At 35.6% G+C, this 25,428-nt stretch overlaps 4 protein-coding genes and 1 non-coding gene across 6 annotated transcripts; 4 read left to right on the top strand and 1 right to left on the bottom strand.

The window, feature by feature from the left end:
- Positions 1–257: 257 nt before the first annotated feature.
- On the bottom strand, positions 258–2,575 carry LOC125219994 (putative protein phosphatase 2C 4). Its single transcript, XM_048122094.2, has 4 exons — positions 1,284–2,575; positions 1,097–1,210; positions 733–997; positions 258–639 (listed from the first exon to the last, which is right to left on the bottom strand). Exons 1-4 carry the CDS (start codon positions 2,490–2,492, stop codon positions 518–520), a joined length of 1,710 nt encoding a protein of 569 aa, XP_047978051.1. The 5' UTR covers positions 2,493–2,575; the 3' UTR covers positions 258–517.
- A 3,181-nt stretch (positions 2,576–5,756) lies between these two features.
- TRNAK-CUU (transfer RNA lysine (anticodon CUU)) lies at positions 5,757–5,829 on the top strand. Its single transcript has one exon. It is a non-coding gene; the product is annotated as a tRNA-Lys (tRNA).
- Positions 5,830–8,743: 2,914 nt separating this feature from the next.
- On the top strand, positions 8,744–10,494 carry LOC125219419 (uncharacterized). Its single transcript, XM_048121394.2, has 2 exons — positions 8,744–8,884; positions 9,794–10,494. The coding sequence occupies exon 2, from the start codon at positions 9,816–9,818 to the stop codon at positions 10,263–10,265; it is 450 nt and encodes a 149-aa protein (XP_047977351.1). The 5' UTR covers positions 8,744–8,884; positions 9,794–9,815; the 3' UTR covers positions 10,266–10,494.
- A 559-nt stretch (positions 10,495–11,053) lies between these two features.
- On the top strand, positions 11,054–18,238 carry EMB2730 (Ribonuclease II/R family protein). Of its 2 annotated transcripts, none has more exons than XM_048123812.2 (14): positions 11,054–11,391; positions 12,111–12,270; positions 12,388–12,501; positions 12,597–12,674; positions 12,741–12,872; positions 13,071–13,292; positions 13,541–13,723; positions 14,243–14,305; positions 14,413–14,519; positions 14,600–14,749; positions 15,454–15,613; positions 16,289–16,684; positions 16,859–17,083; positions 17,578–18,238. In XM_048123812.2, exons 1-14 carry the CDS (start codon positions 11,132–11,134, stop codon positions 17,701–17,703), a joined length of 2,376 nt encoding a protein of 791 aa, XP_047979769.1. In that variant the 5' UTR covers positions 11,054–11,131; the 3' UTR covers positions 17,704–18,238. The 2 variants fall into 2 exon arrangements, with proteins under 2 accessions (XP_047979769.1, XP_047979770.1); XM_048123813.2 differs by having other exon boundaries at positions 11,263–11,391; positions 12,101–12,270.
- Positions 18,239–18,623: 385 nt separating this feature from the next.
- On the top strand, positions 18,624–19,894 carry LOC125221636 (expansin-A4-like). Its single transcript, XM_048123815.2, has 3 exons — positions 18,624–18,891; positions 18,969–19,293; positions 19,373–19,894. Exons 1-3 carry the CDS (start codon positions 18,750–18,752, stop codon positions 19,680–19,682), a joined length of 777 nt encoding a protein of 258 aa, XP_047979772.1. The 5' UTR covers positions 18,624–18,749; the 3' UTR covers positions 19,683–19,894.
- Positions 19,895–25,428: the final 5,534 nt, after the last annotated feature.

Here is a 25,428-nt window from a genome sequence, read left to right on the forward strand (position 1 = left end):
AAATTTTTAATTTCAACATTTTTCTACTTCTTTTTTTCGTGTGGTCATGGCCTATGTTTCTGTATATTTGCCAACCCTCTTGTCATGACTCTTCTCTCATGTCTACAATTTTGGCCAACTACTTCAAGGGGTTCTTTTTCCGAATAAATTCAAATGCAATGACCATCTCTGATTACTGAATCCATCAACTTTATAATAATTAAAAGGGATTAAAAGTACAGTATATTTATTGTGTTTTAAACAAAGGCAGCAACTGGTTGCTGTACAAACAAATTTGGAGCAGTATATTTGAGATATTGTATCAATGTAATCCACACCTCAAGTAAGCACCACAATTTACAAAAACGTGTAACATTTCAAGAAAATAAGGGGTTATAAGCATTTACATTCCCCCACATGACCACATCACACTTTGTCTTCTATCCTACGTTGGAAAATCTAACCTAATCTTATGCTACAACTACGAACACCCTCGTTCCACGCAAACAAAAATGATCCTCTTCCGTTCTGGTTCTACCTAGCATTTACACTGATGAACGCCGTATTTTCCTTGGAGAGAAATTATGATAATCGAGACATCATCGTGGTACCTCCTTCGTTCCCCTTGTGGGATTTCAAGCAAGTCGTAGAAATCCATTCCTGCGCGCATACATTGGTAGTATTAGAATTAGGCATATGATCAGTTGTGTAGATATAGTAGTTGCTACTTGCTAGTGTTGTTTAAGATTGTACCAGCTTTCTTAGCAGCGCGGATCAAGACCTCCTCGACAAGATGCTGAGCAGGGTCTCCCTCGGGATACATTGACATGAACGTCTCAACCTCAGAGACGGCCTCTTTGTTGGTGAAGTATTGGTAGAGGCCATCAGAGGACAAGATCAAGAATTTGTCTGTTTTTTGTAGCCTGTGGTGGCAAAGGAATGGTGAACATGTGATGTAGGGTGATGTTCCTATATAATCAATTCTAAACATCTCTAGGAGTGCATTGTTCCACTTGGGCTGTAAAACACAAGAACAACAAAAATGCACATCCATTTGTTAGTCAGGATCACCAATGGAATAAACATACAACTCTGAAATCCAGACGACGACATCTACCTGTTTGAGAAAGCCAGCTCCAAAGGCGCGGGTGACTTTGAGTGAGCCCTTCACCCTCTTGTTCACAACTGCAAAGGCATCATCTAGATGTGCATACCTAATCCTCCTCACCTCCTGAGAGTACACAAAGTTATCAAGATTCATCCATTTGAATATAAACAATTTGATTGTGGATATGATTTTTCACCTCTTTCACAGAAGTAGAATGATCCATTGTAAGCTGAGAAGCACTCAAATAGTGTACACTATCATATTCATAACCATAGAGTAATTCATCACAATCCTTCTTCACCAGCACCATCTTCCCACCATTATCATTTCGTTGTGCTAAAACCGCCCTACTATCCCCTACGTTCATCAGATAAACATCGTCTCCCTTCATCACCATTGCCAGGACACACGATCCCATCAAAGCCAACTCCGGATTCGCCACCAACATCATATCTGCAATCTCCAAATACGAGGCCTCCGTCTTCCTCAATGCCTCAGACATGGCCTCAAGAACAACCGAATGATCCACAACACCATCACATCCCAAATAGCTCAACCTCTCCCTCAACTTCCTCTCCAGCTCCACCCTCTCCTTATCTTCCAAACTCGAAGAGCTGTTAACCGTTCTCTCGCAAGATTCACCTCCATCAAACCACAGCAACCCTTTGAGCTCCTTGTACACATTGGCATAAAGATTGTTCAAGAGGAAGTCAGTAGCATCAGGGCCATTGAATCCATCATAAATCCCTACAAAAACCCATCCATTTTCCTCAGATATCACAATATGCACTCTGTCTTCACCAGCTTTCCCTTGAGCCCACTGCAGATTACATTCATCATTCTCATCAACCAAGCTAATCTCACTACTCAAATTGTGACTAGTAATTGTGCTGCTGCTGTTCCCACTATTGATAATATCTCTTTCACAAACACCAATCTCCCTATTAAAACTCCACAGAGATTTGGATACAGCCTTGTTGAAATTCTTAAGCAGAGCCATTTTCTTGGATTTAGGCAAGTGATCAAGCTGGTTCTCCAAAGGCCCGGACAAGAAGCCGCGCTCCATGGGCCCGGATCCCGGGCCCGGACTCTTCATAACCGGGCCGGACTTGACTGTGTGAGGCGTTGGGTGGAGTGGGGTGGAGGAGAAAAAGTGGGAGCTTTCGAAAGTGGAGGCTTTGTCGAGCGTGGTGTAGGCGAAGGAGTCGGTGGAGAGAGGCGTGGAGGTGTTGGCGGAGATGGCGGCGCCGGAGATGGCGCGGAAGGCCGCCGTATTAGGGGATTGTAGATTATCGGATGGAATATAGCAGAAAGAGTGGCCCAAGCCTTGGTCAGCAATGTCATTTCTCCGGCGGGAAATGTCACCGGAGAAGCAGAGGCTGAGATTTCCGATTCCGTTGCCCATTTTTGTCGTTTCTGCGTGGAATTACAGCAGAGGAAGTTAATGAAGTTGAAACTTCATGATTTGGAGGTGAAGTGGGTGTGTGCAGGGAGAGGACATATTGAGGAGAGTTGACTTTGGATTTGTTTTTAAATATTCGATTCTTTGGAATTTTGTGGCATAAAAGGGCGTTGACTTTGAATTTTATTTTAGTGAATAAAGGATTGTGCGTTACTATTATTCTTGTGCGTGTGGGGTTTTAATTTTATTATGCTATACACTCCAGAATACAGAATAAGAATACAAATATTACGTTGTATTTCTATCTGAAACGCCGTGTATTTGGATAGTACAAATCCAAGTCTGTAAATTATTATTCTTATGTATTACTCCTAGTATAATTTATTTAGTGAGAGTGGACACTATATAAATAATGCCTAGTCTATAAGTGCAAAGTCAAAAGACTCCACCTGCAATTTGAAATTGCTATTATTGTCGAGCTGAAACGTTGATTCCGAAGTTAATTTACTTAAATTTCATTTGGTAAACTACAAATGTCAAATTGCCGGAAAAAATTATGAATTTTGTCGAAATTTGTTATGTCTCGCAACTTTAAATATAATGTTCATTTGGCGCACACGTGTTACAAATTGAGGATGTGATTGAGTTATTTGCTAGGTGTATTGGCAAAAACAATAAAATTTACTGATGGTCACGTCCTTGTATGATTTTTCTAATACCATCCAGATTATATTCTGTGAGAAATTTGAGAAAAATATTAAAATTCATTTTTATGACTAAATTTTAAAATTGCAAGATAAGCAAAATTTATCCTTCTTTAATTTATGCCTATCCCTAGTTCAAAATGCCATGATACCTTATTATTCAAGCATGGAGAATAGTCACTTGGTTCTACCTGTGAATATCTTTGGTCTAATAAAAAAAAAATATGTAATTAGTTGTTTTTGCCCAAGTATTCAAAATATCATTTAATCTTATTCGATGATCCTCGAATTTTACATATTCAAAATTTGACAAACAAATTGAATCTCATCACGTTGTGAGAATTTGAGGGCTTAATTTATAATACAAGACCAATTTTGAGGACATTATTGAACAAGATGAAAGTGTGAGGACAATTCCAATGAGAAAGCAAGTTCAACTGTACAAATATCTACTGATCCTCTAAAAAACTCATGTACAATCATTTTATATTTCCAATATGCTATGATACACAATTCCATTTATTTCTTTTCCTTTTTAAGATCAAACTATTCGTTTCAATTTAATGCTGCTAGAATATTAGCATAAAGTAAAAGTACAACTTCAACTTATATATTCCCCTATTTAAGTATTTATTTAATTATTTTTACTTCATTTATTGCATATTGCGGTTCCCCCTCTATTTTAGGAAGTTCATTTCGTTACTTTAAAATTCTGTCTTATTCCCTGATAACTTATAGCCAAATAGAAAATTAAAGAGATGGAATACGATTTTCTTTAACCTCCGAGAATAATAAATCATGGTTCGTTTAATTCGAGGCCCACGCTTTACTGATCATCTCATGCAAAAGGGGAATATGTTATGTTTTGTATGAGAGGGCGGCGATATTCACAATTTATGCTCTTCCACTAATTAATTATTTACACGAGTTGAACATATTATTTAAAAGGTGGAGTATCTCAAAAGAGAAAAAAAAAAGTTCAAGTTCTGGTGCTCATTATTTAGTCTTGTATTTCAGGATATAAATCTAAATCACGTAGTACTAATATATTGTTGCACACATGTATGTTAGTACAAAAATAGATATTAGAAATACAAAGTTATAGTAGTCTAAAATAATTATATTGCTAACTTATAACTTAATTGCTAACTACAACTAAATAATAGCCATTAGATATTCAAATTAAGGGCTTAGATCATTAATCCCTAAATGTCAATACGATCAACGAAAAACGTCAATAAGGTCATATGATTAATTCCAAAAAATATCAATAGGGGTATTAATGTCAATTAACTACATGTTTATTTATAACTAACTTTTAAAAGAAATCTCAAAACTTTAAATTCATATAACATATATCAAATTAAAGATAATTTCATAATGATTCCAACGATATCCTACATGCATATGTTCCGACGTCAAAATTTGAAAAAAAATTCAAAATTTTTTAATTTTTCGTACAAGCAAAAATGTCAACATACTATATAAAATATGTCAATATAATACATGTAGAATGTCAATATAAGCAATGGGTTAACATTCTTAAAGCATTGTGCTGACATTCTCAAAGCATTTTGTTGATATTTTCGAAACACTATATTGACATTTTTATCCAAAACCCTAATTTTGAGTTTTTTTTATCTTTTTTGATTTTATTAATAAAAACGAAAATTACATGTGGCAAATTGTAGACCACACGTTTTCTAAAATCCTATGGCCTTAAATTAGTTGTAGTTAGCAATTAAATGATGAGTTAGCAATTGATTACTCCCCTGGTTTATAAACTATATATATTTCTTATATTATTATGAATTATTATTGTTTAAGAACAAAATAATTTATTTCTTTTTAAATTGAAACATAAAAAATGGCATTAATGAAGGCGACTTTTAATGCTTGACTTTAACATCTATTAGAAAGTTAATTTCGAAGATATGAAAGTCAAAACCCCAATAACAATCTGTTTGTTTCAGGTGTTTGACTTTATAAAATGTCTATTTCAAATCCTCAAAAACAAATCGTTACAGCCTAATTTGTCCAAGTTGAGCCATCACTATAGTTCCCATGTTGATTTATCTAAAACTGAGCACGTTCCGTGAGAGTGCGCGCATATAAATTGAGTTACATGCTGATTTTGGCATGAAATTGTGTTAGCTTGCTCGACAATTAGAGCAATTTATAGCCTACTAAAACATTAATAATCATATGATTTGAATAATTTGGGGTGTTTTTTTTTCATGAATAGCCATTTATGATTGCATTATGTATCTAAATATGTGTTCATAGTTCAAAAGGTCGTATAAATAAAAAATTAAGTTGGAGTATGTGGTGCGGTATGAATTTATAAATCCCATATCTAATTTAAGATGCAGATAAATTTGCAATTCCATTTTTATGTAATTTCTGCCCCCTCGGAAAGAATATGGCCATTTGCGTAGGGAAAGTGAGGGTGGGCTTTTAGTTTTGGAGTTCTAAAGAGAATTGCACAATTCCGATATTCTACAAAAACTTTTCCTTTAAGTTATAATAAATAAATTGGAAAAATCAAATCAAGCTATCATCTGCCCGTTTAGCTCAGTTGGTAGAGCGCAAGGCTCTTAACCTTGTGGTCGTGGGTTCGAGCCCCACGGTGGGCGTTTTGTTTTTTTATCCCTTTTTTAATTTATTATAATAAAAATAAAAAATGTAAAAGGTTACTACATATGGAGATTTATTTATTTTTTTCCTTTTATTAATTTATTATGATAAAAAAATGTATTGAATATTGATATGAGAATCATCAAATTTGATAGTACTATGTTCATTCTGAATAATAGTAGTAGGAGCAACACGTACTTGAAACAATACATATAAACATCATTTTTCACAAATTATATAAAAGCGTAAAATAAGATACTAGCAAAATGACACATTGTACGAATTTATGATAAACAACAAATCATAAGCATATCTGCATGCACACAAGTTTCAACTGGAGTTAATAGTGTAATATTAATCGGCATAATTTACACTTGTTCGAATTTAGGCAATTGTTAAAATTTTACTAGCGTCTGTCAGTAAATTTCTTTAGCACAACTTAACGGAAAATAACATGAAAAATATATTTGTAGGGTCCGTTTGATAATTCCACAGAGTGTAAAGAGAGAGGGTTATTTAGTCCTGATATTTTACTTGTTTGATTTGTCTTTTTTATTTTCACGAGAACCCGGGTTAAATTTAGAGAACTGCAAAATATTTTATCAATGTTTGAAATTAGTATAAAGTTTTTTAATTTATATAAATCATATAAAAAGTGCCATTAATGTTGTAAGTTAGATCTAAAATGGCAAATAAGGACTAAGAAATTGAGATAGATATACTAATTTAAACATTAATAAAACATTTTGTGTATGATTTATGCAAATTTGATATTTTTAGAGTACTTTGAAATATCGGTAAAATATTTTGTATGTATGTTATAATTATTTTTGGGGTAACGCAACAGAAATTGTGAAATAACAAACGGATCCATAATCGATCTATTTAAATGATTACATGCATTACTTTTCATGCAAAACAATAGATCTATGTAATATTAAATATAATTCACATAAAATACGTAAATTAAATGTGATTTGAATAAATACATTTTGATCCTCCAAAGGATCGACGTAGCTTACACTTCTCCACTTGTCAGATTGATACCCAACTTTGAATCTTCTGTTTAATGGAATGTATTAAAGACAAGGTAATACGGAGTAGTAAAAGAAGCTAGCAAACCATTAAATCACCTTGCATCATTAATAAAAGAAGCCCATAGCGTGGAATACACAATTAATTGAAGGTAATGAGTCCCGTTTTTCTATTTTAGTCCGTCTGTGAATAGGAGTTTCAGTTCACCTTTACTATAAACGGTAATAGTCTCACATTCCACTAACTTATTCCACTCACATTTTATTTAGAGTAAAGGTCAAAATTAGTCCTGAACATATGGTCATTTTACGTTTTTGATCCTAAACATTATCTTTTGGATTTTGTGGTCCTGAACATATGGAAATTTGATCATTTTGGTCCTCCGTCAACATTTCCGTTAAAAACTAACGGTCAACAGGGTTTAATCCCGATTTTGACCAAATTAAACTTTTAATTCTGATTTTTTAATCCCTAATTAATTCCCTAATTATTTTTACACTTCAATTTCATCTTTTTCCTTTCTCTCATCTTTCATCTTCTTCCCTCCTCTTCTTCTCAAACCCTAGTTATGAAATTGAAGTGTAAAGATGAAGAGGAAGAGGAACGGAAAATTCGACACGCACATGAATTCCAAAACAAACTCGAACTCGTCGAGCTCGTTGTGCAAGAGCACGCCGTAGCAGACGCCGGTGGTGGCGCCGCCGTCGAGCCCGGCGGGGAGGAGGTGGCCGAGGGAGGAGGTGGTGGCGCTGATAAACCTGAGGTGCAAGACGGGCGGGGGAGGAGAGGGGAGCAACAAGGGGCCACTGTGGGAGAGGATATCGCAGGGGATGAAGGAGATGGGAGACAAATGGAGTGCGAAGAGGTGTAAGGAGAAATGGGAGAATATAAATAAGTATTTTAGGAAGACCAAGGATAGCCGCAATAAGAGGTCTGTGAACTCGAGGAATTGTCCGTATTTTCATCAGCTTAGCTGTTTGTACGGCGACGGCACGATTGTTGCGCCTAACGCCGCCGCTGCGGCGACGGCAGAGATTGATCAGTAGTTGTGTGATTTGGGCTGCTTATTCCTCTTCCTCTTCCATGACTAGAGTTTGAGAGGAAGATCAAGGAAGAATATAAAAGATTAGAGGAAGGAAGAAGATGAAATGAAGTGTAAAAATAATTAGGGATTAAAAAATCAGAATTAAAAGTTAAATTTGGTCAAAATCGGATTAAACCCTGTTGATCGTTAGTTTTTAACGGAAATGTTGACGGAGGACCAAAATGATCATATTTTCATATGTTCAGGACCACAAAATCCAAAAGATAATGTTTAGGACCAAAAACGTAAAATGGCGATATGTTCAGGACCAATTTTGGCCTTTACTCTTTTATTTAAAACTAATATATACAAGTGAGATCCATATTCCATTAACTTTTTTCCACCTACTTTTTTTAACATTTCTTAAAATCTGTGTTGTCAAGAAATGAGACTTCTAATGGTGGACGGAAGGAGTAATAATTAACTGTGAAGTTTAGTCAAATTTTTATATATTCTGATATTTTAAATTGAAATATTAAATTATGAAGTTTCAATTTTTTTTAATTGTATGCTCAAATTAATATGTTTTTTGGTGATGTTAAAAATAATAATATAGTAATATTTTAATAAAATAAGATAAGAAATAAAAAATAAAATACTATTTTTTTCCATAAAATACGTCGTTTTAAACATAATTAGAAGATGAGACGCATGGATATATAATAAAAATTAAAGTTTCGTAATATAATATTCAAATTTAAAGATAATGAACTGAATCAAATTTTTACTATATAATTTAATAAGTAAAAAGCCCATAGATATAAATAGCTTATAAAACCAACTGAATATGAACAGTGAAGCCCACCATCGAACAGGCGATTATAATTATAAATCTGGACCAGACAATATGGGAAATCAAGAAGATGATCGGTGAGAGAGAGACGGAAATTTTCTCTTAAGGGCATCGCTGCTCTCGATTTGACTGCGCCACGTTGGTTAGTCTGTCTAATTTTCAGTTTTTATGGCTGAATTTTTTCGATTTCTGCTTAGTTCGACAATGCTGTCACTTGCCCTAAAATTCTATTGAGAGCTTGGTATTACTGAATTATACTTCTGATTGGTTCTTGCTTGTGATCATCCACACCTTGGTAACTTGTAGGAGATGTTTGGGTGTTCAATTTCTTCTTCTGTTGTGTAAATGACTGAGCTGCTTAATTGTCGAGATGCCATGGCATGAGAGAAACATAAATATGTCCAAGACTTGTTCTTGTGGATTACCTTGTGACGTATTATATGATTACTGTTTGAATCATGCCATGTCTCCACCCTCTTCTCGGACCCCAATCAACCTATAACCCTCCATGATGTTGTATTATATGATGTTGAACACCCGGATTCACACAGATTCTTTGTTGGAATAGGTGAAAAATACAATTTTGATGGAATAATCCTGCCTTATCTTTGTGATTTGCAGTTTGTAGCGGGTATTCTGCGTTGTTTTAGTATTAAAGTTGGATTTCCCAGCTTAATGTTATGGATTTTAACCTTAGAAAGAGCATTTGTTGAAACTGGGAAAGCAATCTCATCTGAATTTTACATAAACTCCTGTCATCTAATACCGGATGCCACAATATTGTTGTTGCAGCTATCTATCTCAATGGTCATTATTTTGCTTGTGTAGTGACAAGGTCCATTGCAATGCATCTATTTTATTCCTTTCATCCACTTCCTTGTAAGCTTGCCTTGGAAACCATTTTACAGTTACTTGAGTTGTTCATGGCATATGTTTCAGCACTGAGCTCTGTTTTTTTTTTGGAAAATTGTTATTTAGTCAATTCTTTTTGTAGATTAAACGGTCTGCTAACCTTGTGCTTGTTTCCCCTCATTCTTCTGATTCGTATCAGTGTTGAGCATCCGTAGACTCAAATGGAAGATCAGAAGCACGTGCCAGATGCTTTGCTTAGTAAGCCCAGGAAAAAGAAGGCTTCATTACAGCACCCTGAAATGATTCAATCGCCTGGGGAGAGCTTGAGCATGAAGAGATCCAATGAGATACAGACTTTCTCCCGCCAAAAGGGGCCTAAACCCCCCAAAAGGGGTGTCGCCAGAGAAGTCTCACCATCGCTGCAACCAGAGAGATTGGTCCCAGAGTCGGTACCAGACTCCTCGACCTCAGGTAACGAGTACAGAGCTCTTAGGCGCAAGTATTTGCTCTTGGAGGAGGAAAGTTTTGGATTAGGAAGGGAGTTGAAGGAAGTTGAGGATGATGTGAAGACCCTCGAAGAGGAGAAGCTATCTCTGTTGGATGAGCTTGTTGTCTTGGAAGGCCTCATTAATCCTTCAGAGATTCAACCTCAAGCACAAAGGTTGCAATAACTTTGTAATAAAGTTTAAGTCTTATTAAATGTTTAGCACTTTAGCTTTTATCTGTCTGAAAATGGACATATTCTACAACTGGGATCTGCTTGTTTGAAAGAGGTTCAAATCTATGCTTCCTTGTAATTTCATGAAAGTTCGACAGAAGTTTCTCAGTTGAACCCGATCCCTGTCGCATGTATATCGGCTTGACATTAGTATATATAAACTAGTATTCCGTCAACGTAAATGATACTTGTCCATATTGTTTACATTTGTATAGGTAATAGTATGAAAGACTTTATGCTCATGTAGTGTTTTCAATTTTAGCGTGTCGGCTGTAAAGATGAAACGGATTCGTCTTGAATATGACGACAGCACATACAAAGGAGCTCGAGTGAACTGGATGATATGAGAGGACCGAACATCGAATGTGAACTTATGCATAGCTTAGGTATGGTTTGTTATGTAAAGAATGGTGTGTCAAATGCATGAAGGGACTAGCATTTTTATAGGCATTGAGTCAAAACAGATTTTAATATATCAATCATGGAGTAATGTTACAAGATATAGTTGCTTAATTTGAATCCTTCATATATGCAAGTATTGATCGGATGTCAGTGTTGGCGATATTGGATTTGGTTTTCACTTGATACAAGATTCTGTTGTCGTTGAACATGTGAGTCGTCCAAAAAAGTTTCACTATGAGGCCCAATGTAATGGTTGGCCCAAGTTTGGGGTTGTGGACCGGTTAATTATTAAAACCCAAAATAAGAAAACAACAAGCAATTGATATCCGTTGTTGGCGTTGCTCACCAATTCTATCATATTCCATTTCCCCCAACTCTGCAATTCATGATTTTTTCCCGGTTCCGAAGCTAGGAGATATGGCGGTTCGCCTCGTCAACGGATTCCGCTGCTGCACAGTCACACCGTCGCCCACCGCCCTCAGATGTTGCCTGCGCCACCATAATCATCTTCACTTCCACTCCTCCACTTGCTTCTCAATTTCCCGGCGAATTCGTTGTCGCCGCATATCATTTGGCTATGAGGTGGTTCGGAGGTACTCGGCGCAGAGTCTGGTAGATATGGTGATGGAGGAGCTCGACTCAATCCGGAAGCGCGGTATAGCTCGCGCCTCAAATAAGTAAGGAAATGTTTACTGCATTTTTGTTTTTTCCTCTTTCCGCCAAATCTGAACATCTTTATAGACATATCGCTTGCAATTGCATTAGTTATATCGTCCAATTGAACCCTTTATCTTTCTTAAAATCATTTAGTTGGAAGTTTTAGTCATCTAATCAAGTTTGGAGTACGGAGATGGACTTTATGGAGCACATTGCTAAATTGGGGCGTTATATCTTTCTTAAGATCAGATTGTTACAGACCGAAATCAATGTGGAACACATTGCTAAAAATAGGGAGTACTATAGAAGATAGACTTCACCAACAGTCCGAAATAGCCGTCTAGTTTTTATTGCTCGCACTTCGTTTATGTGTGACTACAGACTAAAGATAGTCTGAATTAAATTCATCCATAAGATGATGACTAAAGTATATAGTTGACACTTGACAAGAGTGTCCAATTTTAGGATCGGAACACCATGGTACTACAGTAAATATGTTAGTCGATTTTTTTTTTTTATCTTCTAAAGTTACAATGAACTTCTAAGGAAATAAGGCTGGTTTACTAAGATTGTACTATAAGATAAATGTGCCTGAGGCCCTGATGTAGGTATCTGGCTTAGTAACACTCCAGATGAACAAGTCTTGAGTAACTGTTGCTTAGAATATCATTCCTATATTATGTTTGCATCACCACATCAACATTTAGCTATCATGGTCACATATGGCAGTATTCTTCAGATTGGGATTGGGAACTAGTGATCAGCTTATTGAAAGTAAGCCTGGAAAGAAGACTCTGGAGAAAGGGTTGTTGCTAGAGTTCAAGAAGGACTCGGAGAGGGTCTTACTAGCAGTTGTGCAGAAACCGGACGGCAAAAAGAACTGGATGGTTTCTGATCAGGTTTTAATGAAACATTTACTGCCGTGTGTGGAATAGGCTGCTAGGTTTATAATATTTGATTTTGATTTCTTATTATGGACCTTGTCTCTCAAGCATCCAATTTCTCTTGTTCTGTAGAATGGTGCGATGGCATCTATCAAGCCACAGCAAATTACTTTCATTGTCCCGGGTATCAAGGACTTTGATCACATGGAGATACCAAACTTTATTCAGAAAGCACAAGATAATCTGGTGTGCTATATTTAGAGTTTCTGAGTTTAGTGGTAGTTCAGTTTAAACTTATTAGTTTTTCATTGATGATAGACAATATTGTGGTTTTCTTTCAGGACCCAGCACTGCTTGAATTTGCGTGGATTGAGCTTGTTGAAAAGAATAAATCAATAACCGTGGAAGAGCTTGCAGAGGTATACCTTTTGCATGATCACTTTTGCATTCATAAGTACTGTATTGACAAAAGTCCATTCTACCAGATGATGTTTGGTAGTGCAGAACCTCTGGAGAGCTATTCTGCTCATTTGTTGCTTTCAAAGGATGATATATACTTCACAACAATGGAAACTAAAGGTTCATATTCCGTTTATGGGCCAAGACCTGCCGTTCAGGTGTTTTTACAGCTTCTTCTTGTGGACATCTAGCACTTACTAATAGAATCTGTATACGTGGTAGAGCTGTGCATTTATATAACTTATTACTTTGACTCTCTTAGGATGATGGTTTTCTAGTTCAATGTGCTGCATCATGACTCATTGTCATTTGTTTGTGCAAATAATCTGAATTGGGTAAAGAGCTTCATTTTATAGGTGGAAGAACTTATGCGCAGGAAGCTAGTCAAAGAGGCTGCAGAGAGGGAACTTGAAGAGTTTGTCAATTTACTGAGATCTGCCAGGGATGCACTGTTTCATGAGAAGCCCCCGAAGTCCATGTGGAGCTCTGAAGAGAAAAATCAAACAAAAATTGAGATTCTTCAAGCATATGCAATTGATGATTGTCGGAATGAAGATGAAAAGAAGACTGCTGGGATGGTAAATTGTCTCATCTTCTCATCCTTCTGTCTTTTATGCCATCATGCTTGATAATTTAGACTGAGAGAATGAAAGCAAATGGACAATTTCCCTTAGGGATGATTCCATAGTATATGCCTTAAATAACTTTACTGATAGTTCAGTAAAAATAGATAATGCACCATAATGCTGTGATGGAAACACCACATGATTCAACTTTCAGAACTGTTAACAGAAGGATTCCTGAATGCTTGCTTTACTTCTAGCAGATTTTGAAGGCCATAGGATTTCCTAAAACAGCATCAGCAGCAATGAATCTCCTCATCGATATTGGTTATTTCCCAGTACACGTAAATCTTGATATACTGAAGCTCAACATTCATACTGATTATGCAGAAGAGATTCTTATGGCCGCCGAAAGGCTTTTGCTCGAGTCACCTGACCAAGACGAGGTTGCTTGCTTTATTTTAATTTTAAGTTTCTTTAGTCATAACACACATTAGATGTTAAGTTGGTAAATGCGACACATGAACTGCGTCATGGTGCTTTTTTTCCTCTGTGCTGTCTTTTTAACTATTTCAGTTTCCACCTTCTGGTTTGTGTTGGCCTTATGCATGGATCTATGAGGCAACTCGTATATTTTTCCTGCAATCCAACTTTTACTAATGTTTTTTGTTTCGTCTCGGTTTCAAAACCTGTGAACTCATACAGGGAACTTTATAATTTTATAGCCTTCTATCATGTATTATAACTCATTACTCAGTAGTCTTCTTCAATAGACAATGTGCTTTGCTGGATTATGCAACCATGCATTCTTGGCCCTCTTCAGTCTTAGCCAAGAGATATCAGATGGAGTATCTGGGAACATATCTTTCATCTTTTCTAACCTATCTGAATCAAACACATGAAACGGATTTGCAATGTTGTCTTATATTAATATCAGGGACATATTCTGCCTTTTGTATTGTCAGGTTGAGAGGAAAGATCTCACTCACTTAAAGGTTTATGCCATTGATGTTGATGAAGCTGATGAGGTACACTTTAACCTTAGTGGGATCTTTGTTCGTGATTACTAAGGCATGCAATTCTATTGTATGCTTGAGAAGTTAGTCGAAAACTGCTAATAAGGAAGCATGTGCAGCTCGATGATGCACTGAGTGCAACTAGGCTTCAGGACGGCCGTATAAAGATCTGGATCCATGTAGCAGACCCTACAAGATTGGTCCAGCCTGGAAGCATCATAGACAAGTATATGCATGTGCACTTATTATTTTTTGTTCCCATAATTGATTTTCTGAGGCTTTTGTAATATAATTTTTAATCTTTAGAGAGGCAATGAAGAGGAGCACTTCTGTGTTTTTACCATCTGCTACATACCCGATGTTCCCTGAGAAGTTAGCCATGGAAGGCATGAGTTTGAAGCAAGGGAAGCACTGCAAAGCTGTTACAGTTTCAGTTGTGCTGCATGGTGATGGTGGGTAAGTGGATGCACTATAGCACTGGTAAATGATATGGTAGCAGTAGTCTTCTTTGAGAAGCAAATTTTAGATAGATTTGAAGAATTTTCTTTTCTGATCTGATCATGTGTTAAAACAAAATGATACTCCAGTTGAATACCTTTGTTGAGATAGCACATACAAGGGGTGTTTTTAAAAAAACCAGCCCTTTCTTTTTACTTTGTCTGCCTCTTGATGAATGGGTCTCTTGACTTACTTCAACAAGCAATTGATTCACAATCTTGGTCATACTTGAATACTTCTATAGATATCAATATAAAAACATCTCCTCATGCTTGAAACTTGAAAGAATTTTGTGTATACTGTTGATAAGAGTTCCCGCAGTTGTGTATGCCTTGGCAGAGATATGAGGTAGGCTGAATCATCGTGTGAAACTGATGTTTGTATCTTCCTCTTCACCCCTTCCCCAACAATAAAAAGCTGCCAAAAGAAAATAGGTAGAAAGTTGGGACCTCTGTCCAAAAAAATATAATTTCCCCATCACTCAAATGTCCTTGAAGATTTTTGGGTGTAGTTACTGAATCTGATCGCTCCTTTGCATCTATCTCTATGCAAAAGTCTAGAACAAACTTTGCGTTTAGATTTCACTTAGTGAGATTATGTTACTACTTTTTATACAATGTACCTCAGAATATGATGTTATTGTTTTAATTGTTTTTTTACAGAATTGCAGAATACTCAGTTGAAAACTCATTCATCAAACCAACATATATGTTAACTTATGAGAGTGCAACAGAACTCCTTCATTTGAACCTGGAAGAGGAGGCTGAACTCAGACTTCTTTCAGAGGCTGCTACACTGCGATTTCAATGGCGTCGAAGGCAGGTCAGCATTCCTATTCCTATGAGATTAAATTCAGCCTTTCTTGGTTAAGTTTATGGTTTCTCCTTTGCATATTGTGTCATCTCTGAAACTATTAGTCAATAACATTCTGCATTTTTGCAAAGTGGATTCTATTTTATGAATCTGGATGTAATCAACTCGTTCCAATTTTCTTACTTGGGAAAATCATAGTTTTAAACGTTATACTGTCAAATTGTTGACCATGCCAGTTTGCAGAAAGTTGTTTAGCCTTATAGGAGGCAAAATCCCGCTTTCTTGTTGACTGAGTTACATGAAATGTAGTTTACTATTCATAACAAATTAAGATTCGTTTATGATATTGATAGTTAACTACTGTAGTGCATCAGTGCATGTTTAACAAGTCTCAACCTGGATAAAACACTATCCATCTTAAACTTAAATATGTCACTTCTAAGCAACACTCATCCTCTGTGTATTTATCATTTTATTGATTGATGGCTAGAGATAACTCTGGTGCAAATCTACGTCAGGAACCCTTTTGTCCCTTTTTGTCCCAAACGTGTTTGATGTCTCTCATTTTGTGAAAAAAAGCTTACTGCAAACTGTGTTCTTCCGTGGCTTGAAGATACTTTGTTTTTCATTTGTGTAATGCTTCCTTTACCTCATTATGTGAATGATGTGAAGTACCTTCTGTAGGGTGCAATAGACGCATCTACATTAGAAGCCAGAATCAAGGTGACCAACCCAGATGATCCAGAGCCCTTGATCAAGCTGTATGTGGAGAATCAGGCAGATCCTGCTATGCGTCTTGTATCTGAGATGATGATACTTTGTGGCGAAGTTATGGCCACTTTTGGTTCTGTGAACAAAATTGCCTTACCTTACCGGGGACAACCTCAGTCAAATATTGATATATCTGATTTTGCTCATCTTCCTGAAGGCCCTGTTAGGAGTTCTGCTATAGTTAAAACCATGCGTGCTGCTGAATTTGATTTCAGGAAGCCTACGCGCCACGGAGTTTTAGGACTTCCTGGATATGTTCAATTCACATCTCCCATACGTAGATATATGGATCTACTTGCTCACTATCAGGTACTTTGCAGTGGTTATGGATTTATTATATTCATTGATGTACTACATCAGTAATATAGTCCATAGGTATTACTAACAAGCCCTTATGACCTGAAAGCTCAACTGTCAGTCTTTTGGAACATATTTTTGAAGTTGTAATTTCTTTCTTACTATAATAAATTTTATCTTATACAGGTAAAAGCATTTCTCAGGGGAGATTCTCCTCCTTTTTCAGCAGGACAGCTGGAGGGGATGGCTTCTATGGTAAATATGAATATAAGGTTAGTGAGGCGGCTTAGCTCTAGCAGTCTCCGCTATTGGATGATAGAATACCTGAGACGGCAACCAAAAGAAAAGAAGTTTTCTGCCTTGGTCCTTCGATTCATCAAAGATAGAGTTGCTGCAATACTCTTGATGGAGGTACTCAGAGTAGATTGAAATTCTATACTATAAAAGTCTTAGTTTCAATTAACAACCTCTTGCTGTTAGGAGAATGGCCTGCCTTCACCTCTTTATTTGAGATTTTCCATAACTGAGATAACAGAGAGAATTATTAAATTCCAAATATAACTCATTCAACTTGCCTCGATGATGTCAAATTTCTAACACTCAATCAAGACACTTTTAGTAAGATGTTGTATACTGCTACTATTACTGTTAGTTGAAAAGTACTAATCTATAACCAATGAAAATAGAACTTAGATATCAGTCCCATCTAGTCAAGGGGATCTGAAAATGATTAGCTGTTGAACCTGAACTAGTATTAACTCAATTCTGTTGGTGACTTGGTTCCTTGAAAGGCATTAAATATCCTGAGTTACCTTTGTGAGTTGTAAATGACAGTTTCTTCTAACAAAAACAATTGAATAATATAGGAACAACATTTTGTATTAATCATAATATGGCTTGTGCAGGTTGGAATACAAGGTTCTGCTTGGGTATCTCTAGGTGTACAAGTAGGTGATGAAGTAAAAGTTGTGGTAGAAGAAGCACATCCACGTGATGATGTTCTTATATTTAAGGAGGCTCAAGCAATTTAGAGACTCAATATGGTGAAACGCACTAGCTGCAATCTGATTTCAAGATTCTCATGAACAGCACCCTTGAAATTGGAAAACGAGAAAAGAGACGTTGCTGCGTCATGAAAAGAACATGGTTTTTGCTTCAATGCTGTATATCTGGTGGTATCAATACAGAAACGCTCATGTGCTAATTATAAAGAAAGGACTAATTTTTGGGCAGCTGCAGGCAACTAAAATATGAGGGTCAGCTTAGTGCAGGGCAGTAGGAGTCTCTAGAAGAGGATACTGCGGTAACTTGTGTGTATTTATATCATTGGCAAGAAGCAAGTTGCCGAGATGTTCTGATAATTTATTTGAAGCAATGTCGCTACTACATTTTATATTCTTCCACAGACTTTGATTAGTGGTTCGTGCTCCGAGTTGAGAAGGTTCTTGGTCTTCTCCCTAGGCTATCTTCTGTCTGTATATATTACACAAATTTTGGTGGGACGATTTTGTATTCAAGTGTATCTAGTAATTTGGTGATCAGGCAGATAAAATACTCGTTCTTGCATTCCTGATTTTATGCTTAAAAATAGATGTAAGTTATCATTATTTATCGCGGTTGGGTAATAACATGCTCAGCTGCACGTGCCTAACCCTACGTCCACTTGAAGGACTTCTTGGCATACCTTTTGAGTGGTTATCTATCATTACTTTAAATCCATTATTAAACAAATTAATGGAGTCTTATTCCCATTTATGTCTCCTACGAAAAGTTGCCTACTTTCAGCCTTGCCAACACAATAATATTTCAATTTTGGAGATTATGAATTAACAGAAATTTGTGAAATATAAGAGTGATTAGCGAATAAAGTAAGGGGAAATAAAAACAGAAAATGTATTTGCACCTTTTTGCTTTTTATTCACTCCATTTATGTTGCTGTCCGTCAAAATTCTAGTAAAGGCTGCGTTATTTAGCCGCCTTGCCCCTTCCCTAGTGCCACCATAAGTACACCCTCCGCGCTTTCCATTCCACACAAATTACTCTCTCTCTCCCCTTTCGTCTCTCTGTCTACCAAAAAATGGCGCCAGTGAAGATGATGGCCACCATCCTGTGCTTTCTCGCATCCGCCCGCGCCAGGATCCCGGGCGTCTACCGCGGAACCACCTGGCAAACAGCCCACGCCACATTCTACGGCGGCAGCGACGCCTCCGGCACCATGGGTAGTGTACACTTTACATACAACACAACACTGCTGCTTCATATTTATAATTTAGTGTATTATTAATCTTACTCACAGGTGGCGCATGCGGCTATGGAAACCTATACAGCCAGGGTTACGGCGTGAACACGGCGGCACTGAGCACCGCGCTGTTCGGCAATGGCATGAGCTGCGGATCCTGCTTCGAGATCAAGTGCGACGCGGTGCAGGACGCCCAGTGGTGCAACCCGGGCAGGCCCTCCATAGTGGTGACCGCCACCAATTTCTGCCCGCCCAACTACGCCCTCCCCAACGACAACGGCGGCTGGTGCAACCCTCCCCGCCCCCATTTCGACCTCGCCATGCCCATGTTCCTCCGAATCGCCCAATACCGCGCCGGCATTGTCCCCGTCCACTTCCGCCGGTACGATTACGCAATTATTACCATTTTACCCCTCTATAAATTAGAATTGTGGAATTAATTAAGCATATGGAATTCGTAGAGTGGCGTGCGTAAAGAAAGGAGGAATCAGATTCACGCTCAACGGTTTCCGTTACTTCAACCTGGTGCTGATCAGCAACGTCGCGGGCGCAGGGGATATTGTGCACGCGAGCATCAAAGGGGCCAAAACGCAGTGGATGCCACTGAGTCGAAACTGGGGGCAAAATTGGCAATCCAATGCCGTCTTGGTGGGGCAGGCCCTTTCCTTTAGAGTAACGACCAGTGACCGTCGCACTTCAACTGCCTGGAACGTGGCGCCGTCTAATTGGCAGTTCGGTCAGACATTCACGGGCAAAAACTTCAGGATCTGATCTTAAAAATTTAGACCGGGAAAATAGGCTACTCCTAAAAAATAGCAAAATTAGTTTGATGCTATACTTTCTGTTTTTCTATGTTGTGTTAGTTTATCCACTAATTTAGGAACTAACAAATGGAGAAGAAGCTGAAGCGGCTGCAGCCCGCAGCTTCTACTTGTTACTTTCTCTATTATCATATATTAATGCATATCTTCATTTTCGGTTTATATTATAACGGCTTCATCTTTTCTTTCTTCTTCATTATTTATGACTCAAGAATTAATTACCTTCAAACCTAGCTATCACAATTTTCGTTGTATTTCTGACTCAACAATTAATGCCTTCAAACCTATAACAATTTTTCATATACAGTGGATTACAAAAACTATAACAAACTACGAACTAAAATGACACAAGTATTTCATATTCAACATACCAAATTGGGAAATTCGTACAAATACGTTTTCGTCGTATTAAATGCTAAATGTTCGTATAATATACAAATAATAACTGAACAATGCTTTCGATCGTCCTACTCTTTTTATTCTGAAAATGCATTCGTGACACATATTATATAAGAGTACTACTGTCTACTTATACAAAAGTCAAACAAATATTTTTTGGATTAATATTCTTCAATTTCCAAAAGTTAAATAAAGCTTCAATGGAAACTAGTATGATAGAAAAACTAAATAGGCATACCTATAGATATTGCCACGATAATGAGTTACTTTACGATCGTTTGTGTTATGCAGATGATATATATATTCTTACATGTTTTCTGTTTTTCGACAAGATAGAAAATTTTCCTTAGCAATCAGTTTTCCTTTATCATGACTTCAATTTACGAGAATATTATCATGAACTATTTCCCTGAAAATTTTGATTTTAGGCTAATTTTTTCTTTATATTATAGGGAAGGGAAACACGTCAATAGCATTATAGAGTTTTTATATCATGGGGAAGGGAACCGATTTAGTGTATTTGCCTTTCACATAATATAAAAAAGTTCCCATTGAAATTTGAAAGACCTTTTTTTCCCAAGTCACTCCAAAATCAAATAATCCTATTTCCCTAGAAATTTATCATATGCTATATTTTTTTTGTTAATCAAAGAAAACACATACTATATTACGGTATTGATTTGAGTTTGCTTTATTGGGTGGGATAACTTTATTTGAGATGGATATTTCAATACTACTCTACTACAAAGTATGAATCATAACACAATCACCATAAATATTGCATAAGTCGTTATCATACTAAACATTGAATACGTCCAAAGAGTACTTTAAAAGCCCTCCAAATATTGTTTTGCAGTAATGGAAAATGATCAATTGAATCCACATGAATATATTGGATTTAAGTTAAAAGGCTGGATTAAGATTGATTCCAAATGGCCATGTTTCTAGTTTGGGCAATATAAGATTTTCGAGGCTTTTAAATCCCACGAATCTTGACTCAATCTTCATGTAAGGAAATCCTAACATATGATCGTGCACCAAATCACTCTAAAGTTGACTTTTGTGGATGATTTCACCTATTATTTCTGCCTCTTTACCTATGTGATTTTACTGAATTGACCATGTCCAGTAAATATTCTTTATAATTCAAATCATATAAATAAAGAGAATATTTGAAAAACAATTTATTAAAAACAATACCAATGTAAAAATTTCCACGATACCACATCGATATAAAATCTAAAAGGACTTAAGATTTTCAACACCTGAATGGAAGGAACGGAATCAATATTAATTATGGCAGAAATCAAGAAAAAATCTTGTGATGTACATGAATGAACAGATCAATGGTGTCTTTTTTAAGAAAATTATAGCCCACTTCTTTGATATTCTCCATAACAAACTTTTGTATCCCTATACAAGCTATCGCAATTGACTCCATGCTTGAGCCGAATATGTCATTGAGGTGGCCGAGAATGGATAATCTTGCTTATATATTACTCGGTGCAAAGTACTCACATATGATTGACATGTTGAGATAATATCTACATGTGAGTTGTCATACATCGAAAATATAAAATAAAAAAGATCAACTTAAATCATGTGAGTCAGCGAGCCTAGTTTTGGAATGAAACCTCACTAGAGTTTATTTGATCTCAACTTCACATATTATGCTTTTTGCAGTAAATGAGATTGTACCAAAGAACACCCACAACCACAATGCCACAACCAATAGTCGACCCCCACCAATTTTTATCTCATCTTTTACTTTTCCTTTAACACTCACAACCTATCCATTATCCATCACTTCTCTTTAACTATTTATGAGTTTCATCTCTTATTTCTTATATTCTTTGTAGAGAAGTAAATTTTAATAGAACAATTTAAACATTATGCAATCGGCATCGGACATAGTAAAGACGACGAAGAATAAATTGAGAGACTAGAAGAGAAAATAGAGATAAAAATGATGAAATGAGGTGAGGTAAAAGGGGGACGCGCGGATCTCCCATTGGCGTTGAGGGTCATTCTTTCCTTCACGGGGCCGACGCTCATACCCCCCCCCCCCCCAACGTATCCCCACATTGTTGATACCTAACTCCCGCAAAATCCAGCATTAATGAAAATTTAAAAAACCTCCAATTCGGAGCCAAGACATTGTATAAAGATTTTTATAGTGCAATGAAAAATACAGTACATTAATATTGTAATTTTGCCTCTATAACAAAAAAGTTAAAGTAGTTCAATGATTTCTTAAATGTTGATTATAGATTAGTAACAAAATATAACCTAGAAATGGTAAAATACTAGTGAGAAATGGTTGATTTGATAGGTGATTATGGGGTCCAAGAAATAGTTGTTATGGTCAGGTAAGCAGTGGATATACACAGAACTCTGGTGCTTCTATATAGACTATATTGACATTCATTTTCAACTAGCTTATCCACTGCTTATAACCAAGATTTGATACTTGACATAATAATAGTGAAAGCAGGTTTGGATAAAATTTGGGTAAAAAAACAGAGTCATTTACTTGCAGTTGTGTGGTCGGGAACTGATACTGCCGTTACTACATGTGTCGGTTGGTCTGATTTTGTTTGCCACTGATTAAAATTTGATAGCTGCCTCATTAACTCATATTTATTCCCTACAAACTCTACCTCCTGCAAATCAACCTAAAATACTCACTGCCCAACCATTTCTTCAACTCCAATTCTCATTTACTCTTTATATCTAGTTACCCAAAAATATGTTTACATATTTACTTTATGTTCAAGCACCCCACATGCCATCTGAAAACAGCATTCTAGTACCATTTAATTTCTTCTTATGTAAATAAATAACAAAAAAATGCAGGTGTGATTTTTTGCATAATAATTTAATAGTAACCTATAATCAACTTGTATGATAGTGAGAGGAGACGTACAAGTACAAGTTGTGGTTATGCTTGATTTCCCATTTACTTCACTAAAGTTATTTTCGTATAATCCAAAGAATTTGAACTTGATTCAAACCTAGTAGCCAAAATATCTAGGATGCCGATATATGGATATAGAATTTGTTTTGTGTTAATATGAGTGGTTGATATTTGGTGATTGGCTTAGGATTCTTGCAAGATAAATGTACATTTATCATCAAAGACTCGAAAAAAAGACCTCAAAGTAGAATATATTCCTTTGAAGAAGAAACCACTCTTTTTACAAAAGTGCGTAAAGAAAAGAAGCTGCAATCTTGTACCTAGAAAGAAACAAAAAAATTGTTCAATTACCCATGAAAGGGAAAAGCTATTCTACCAATTCCATATTCGTTGACTAGTGAAAAACACTTTTGTTCTACACGTCTGCGTAAATACCTATGAAGTGTGTTTATGTTTAAGGATAAGCAATGCAGTACAAAATAATATACTCCATTCGTCCCGGGGTAGATATAATACTTTGGTGATAATACAATATTTATGAGATACGGAGTATTGTTTGGTGTGTTAAATAGAGATAAAAAAAGTGATTGGATGTAAAAGAGATAACAAAGTAATTGAAGTAACAAGGAATAGAGAGAAATGGTGGTTGAGTGATTTAACTATTGTTTACTTTATCAAAAAAAAAAGTGTCATTTTTTATAGGACAAATTGAAAAGGAAATTGTGATATTTCTATTGTGACAAAGTAGCACAATACATTACCTCAATTAGAATAAATAGAAGAGTGAACTACAAAAATGGTCCCTGGACTATGAGTTTATCTCGCCCATAGTCCCTGGACTTTAAAAATATCGCCAGTAGTCCCTGGACTAAGGGTTTATCTCGAAATTAGTCCTTTTGGCTTTTTTTGGTACGAAAATACCCATTGATATTATTTTGGGGGGTTTGGGCAATTTGGTCTTTTTACACTTTTAACATTTTAAATCTGATATTATTTTAGTTATGTACTAACTTTGATATTATTTCAAAATTATCATTCTTCTTCCATTTTGTTATCCTTCACTGAATTTGTTTTTTTATTTATTTCAATATTAGATTTAATTTTATAAAATTAAATTTAATATTTAGATTTTTAAATATCAATAAATTTTTTTAAATGAAAATTATTAATTCATGGACACTATAAATATTGATTAAAACTATTAATTTTTATTATTTAATATAATATTCAATTGAATTGAAGAAGTACAGAAAAATAATATTAATCATGATGGAAAAATAAGAGTTATTCTATTTAGCCTCCGTTCGGTTGTTATAATTGTTTGTGATTAAATATTATGAAGTTGACTAAAAATTTGATCCTACTTAAAATTTTATATAGGAGTATTTTTGTTGAAATTTTCTAGTAAATTTTGATTGTTTTCAAATTAATAAACGAAAATTATATTAGTCTTACATTAGATGCATATTTATTTCAGAATAAATTGTGTTATAGTCTATATATGATTAAAGCTAATTAAATATTGATTAAAACTAAGGCATTGTCATACCTTATTGGTTACATAGTACTATACACTATCAAATATTGATTATAACTATTAATTTTTGCTATTTAATAATTTTTATAATTAAAAAAAATTATTGATATTTAAAAATTAAAATTTAAAATTTTGTAAAATTAAATCTAATATTGAAATAAAGAAACAAAGTGAAGGATGACAAAAGGGAAAAATGATGATTGAAATAATATCAAAGTTAGTACATAACTAAAATAATATCAGATTTAAAATGTTAAAAGTGTAAAAAGGCCAAATTGCCCAAACCCCCCAAAATAATATCAAAGGGTATTTTCGTACCAAAAAAAGCCAAAAGGACCAATTTCGAGATAAACCCTTAGTCCAGAGACTACTGACGATATTTTTAAAGTCCATGGACTATGAGCGAGATAAACTCATAGTCCAGGGACCATTTTTATAGTTCACTCTAAATATAAATAAAAAAACTGATGATATTTCTATTGTGACAAAGTAGCACAATACATTACCTCAATTAGAATAAATAGAAATACAAAAACTGACTAAAATAAAATACTTGTACTATCATTTTTTTACAAACAAAACTAGAGGAGTCCTTTTATGGGAAAACAACCTAAAAATTAGCCAACACACAGTTAAAATGAAATGCCTTATTTGGATCAATATTGAATTTCTTATTCTTACAATTAGATTGAAGGTTTCATTTTATGAATTGGATAAGACCCTACTTATGAGTTTATAGAACTCTACAAAGGGCAAGGAATAGTACACGAATTGTATTCCGTGATAATCGAATTATTTTGGTGCACTTGGGCCATACTTGTTTGTTTGAGCCTAATGATTCCG

Source organism: Salvia hispanica, chromosome 1 (assembly GCF_029641045.1).
Source record: "Salvia hispanica isolate PSC_SH4W2 chromosome 1, Shi_PSC_v1, whole genome shotgun sequence".
Classification (NCBI taxonomy): domain Eukaryota; kingdom Viridiplantae; phylum Streptophyta; class Magnoliopsida; order Lamiales; family Lamiaceae; genus Salvia; species Salvia hispanica.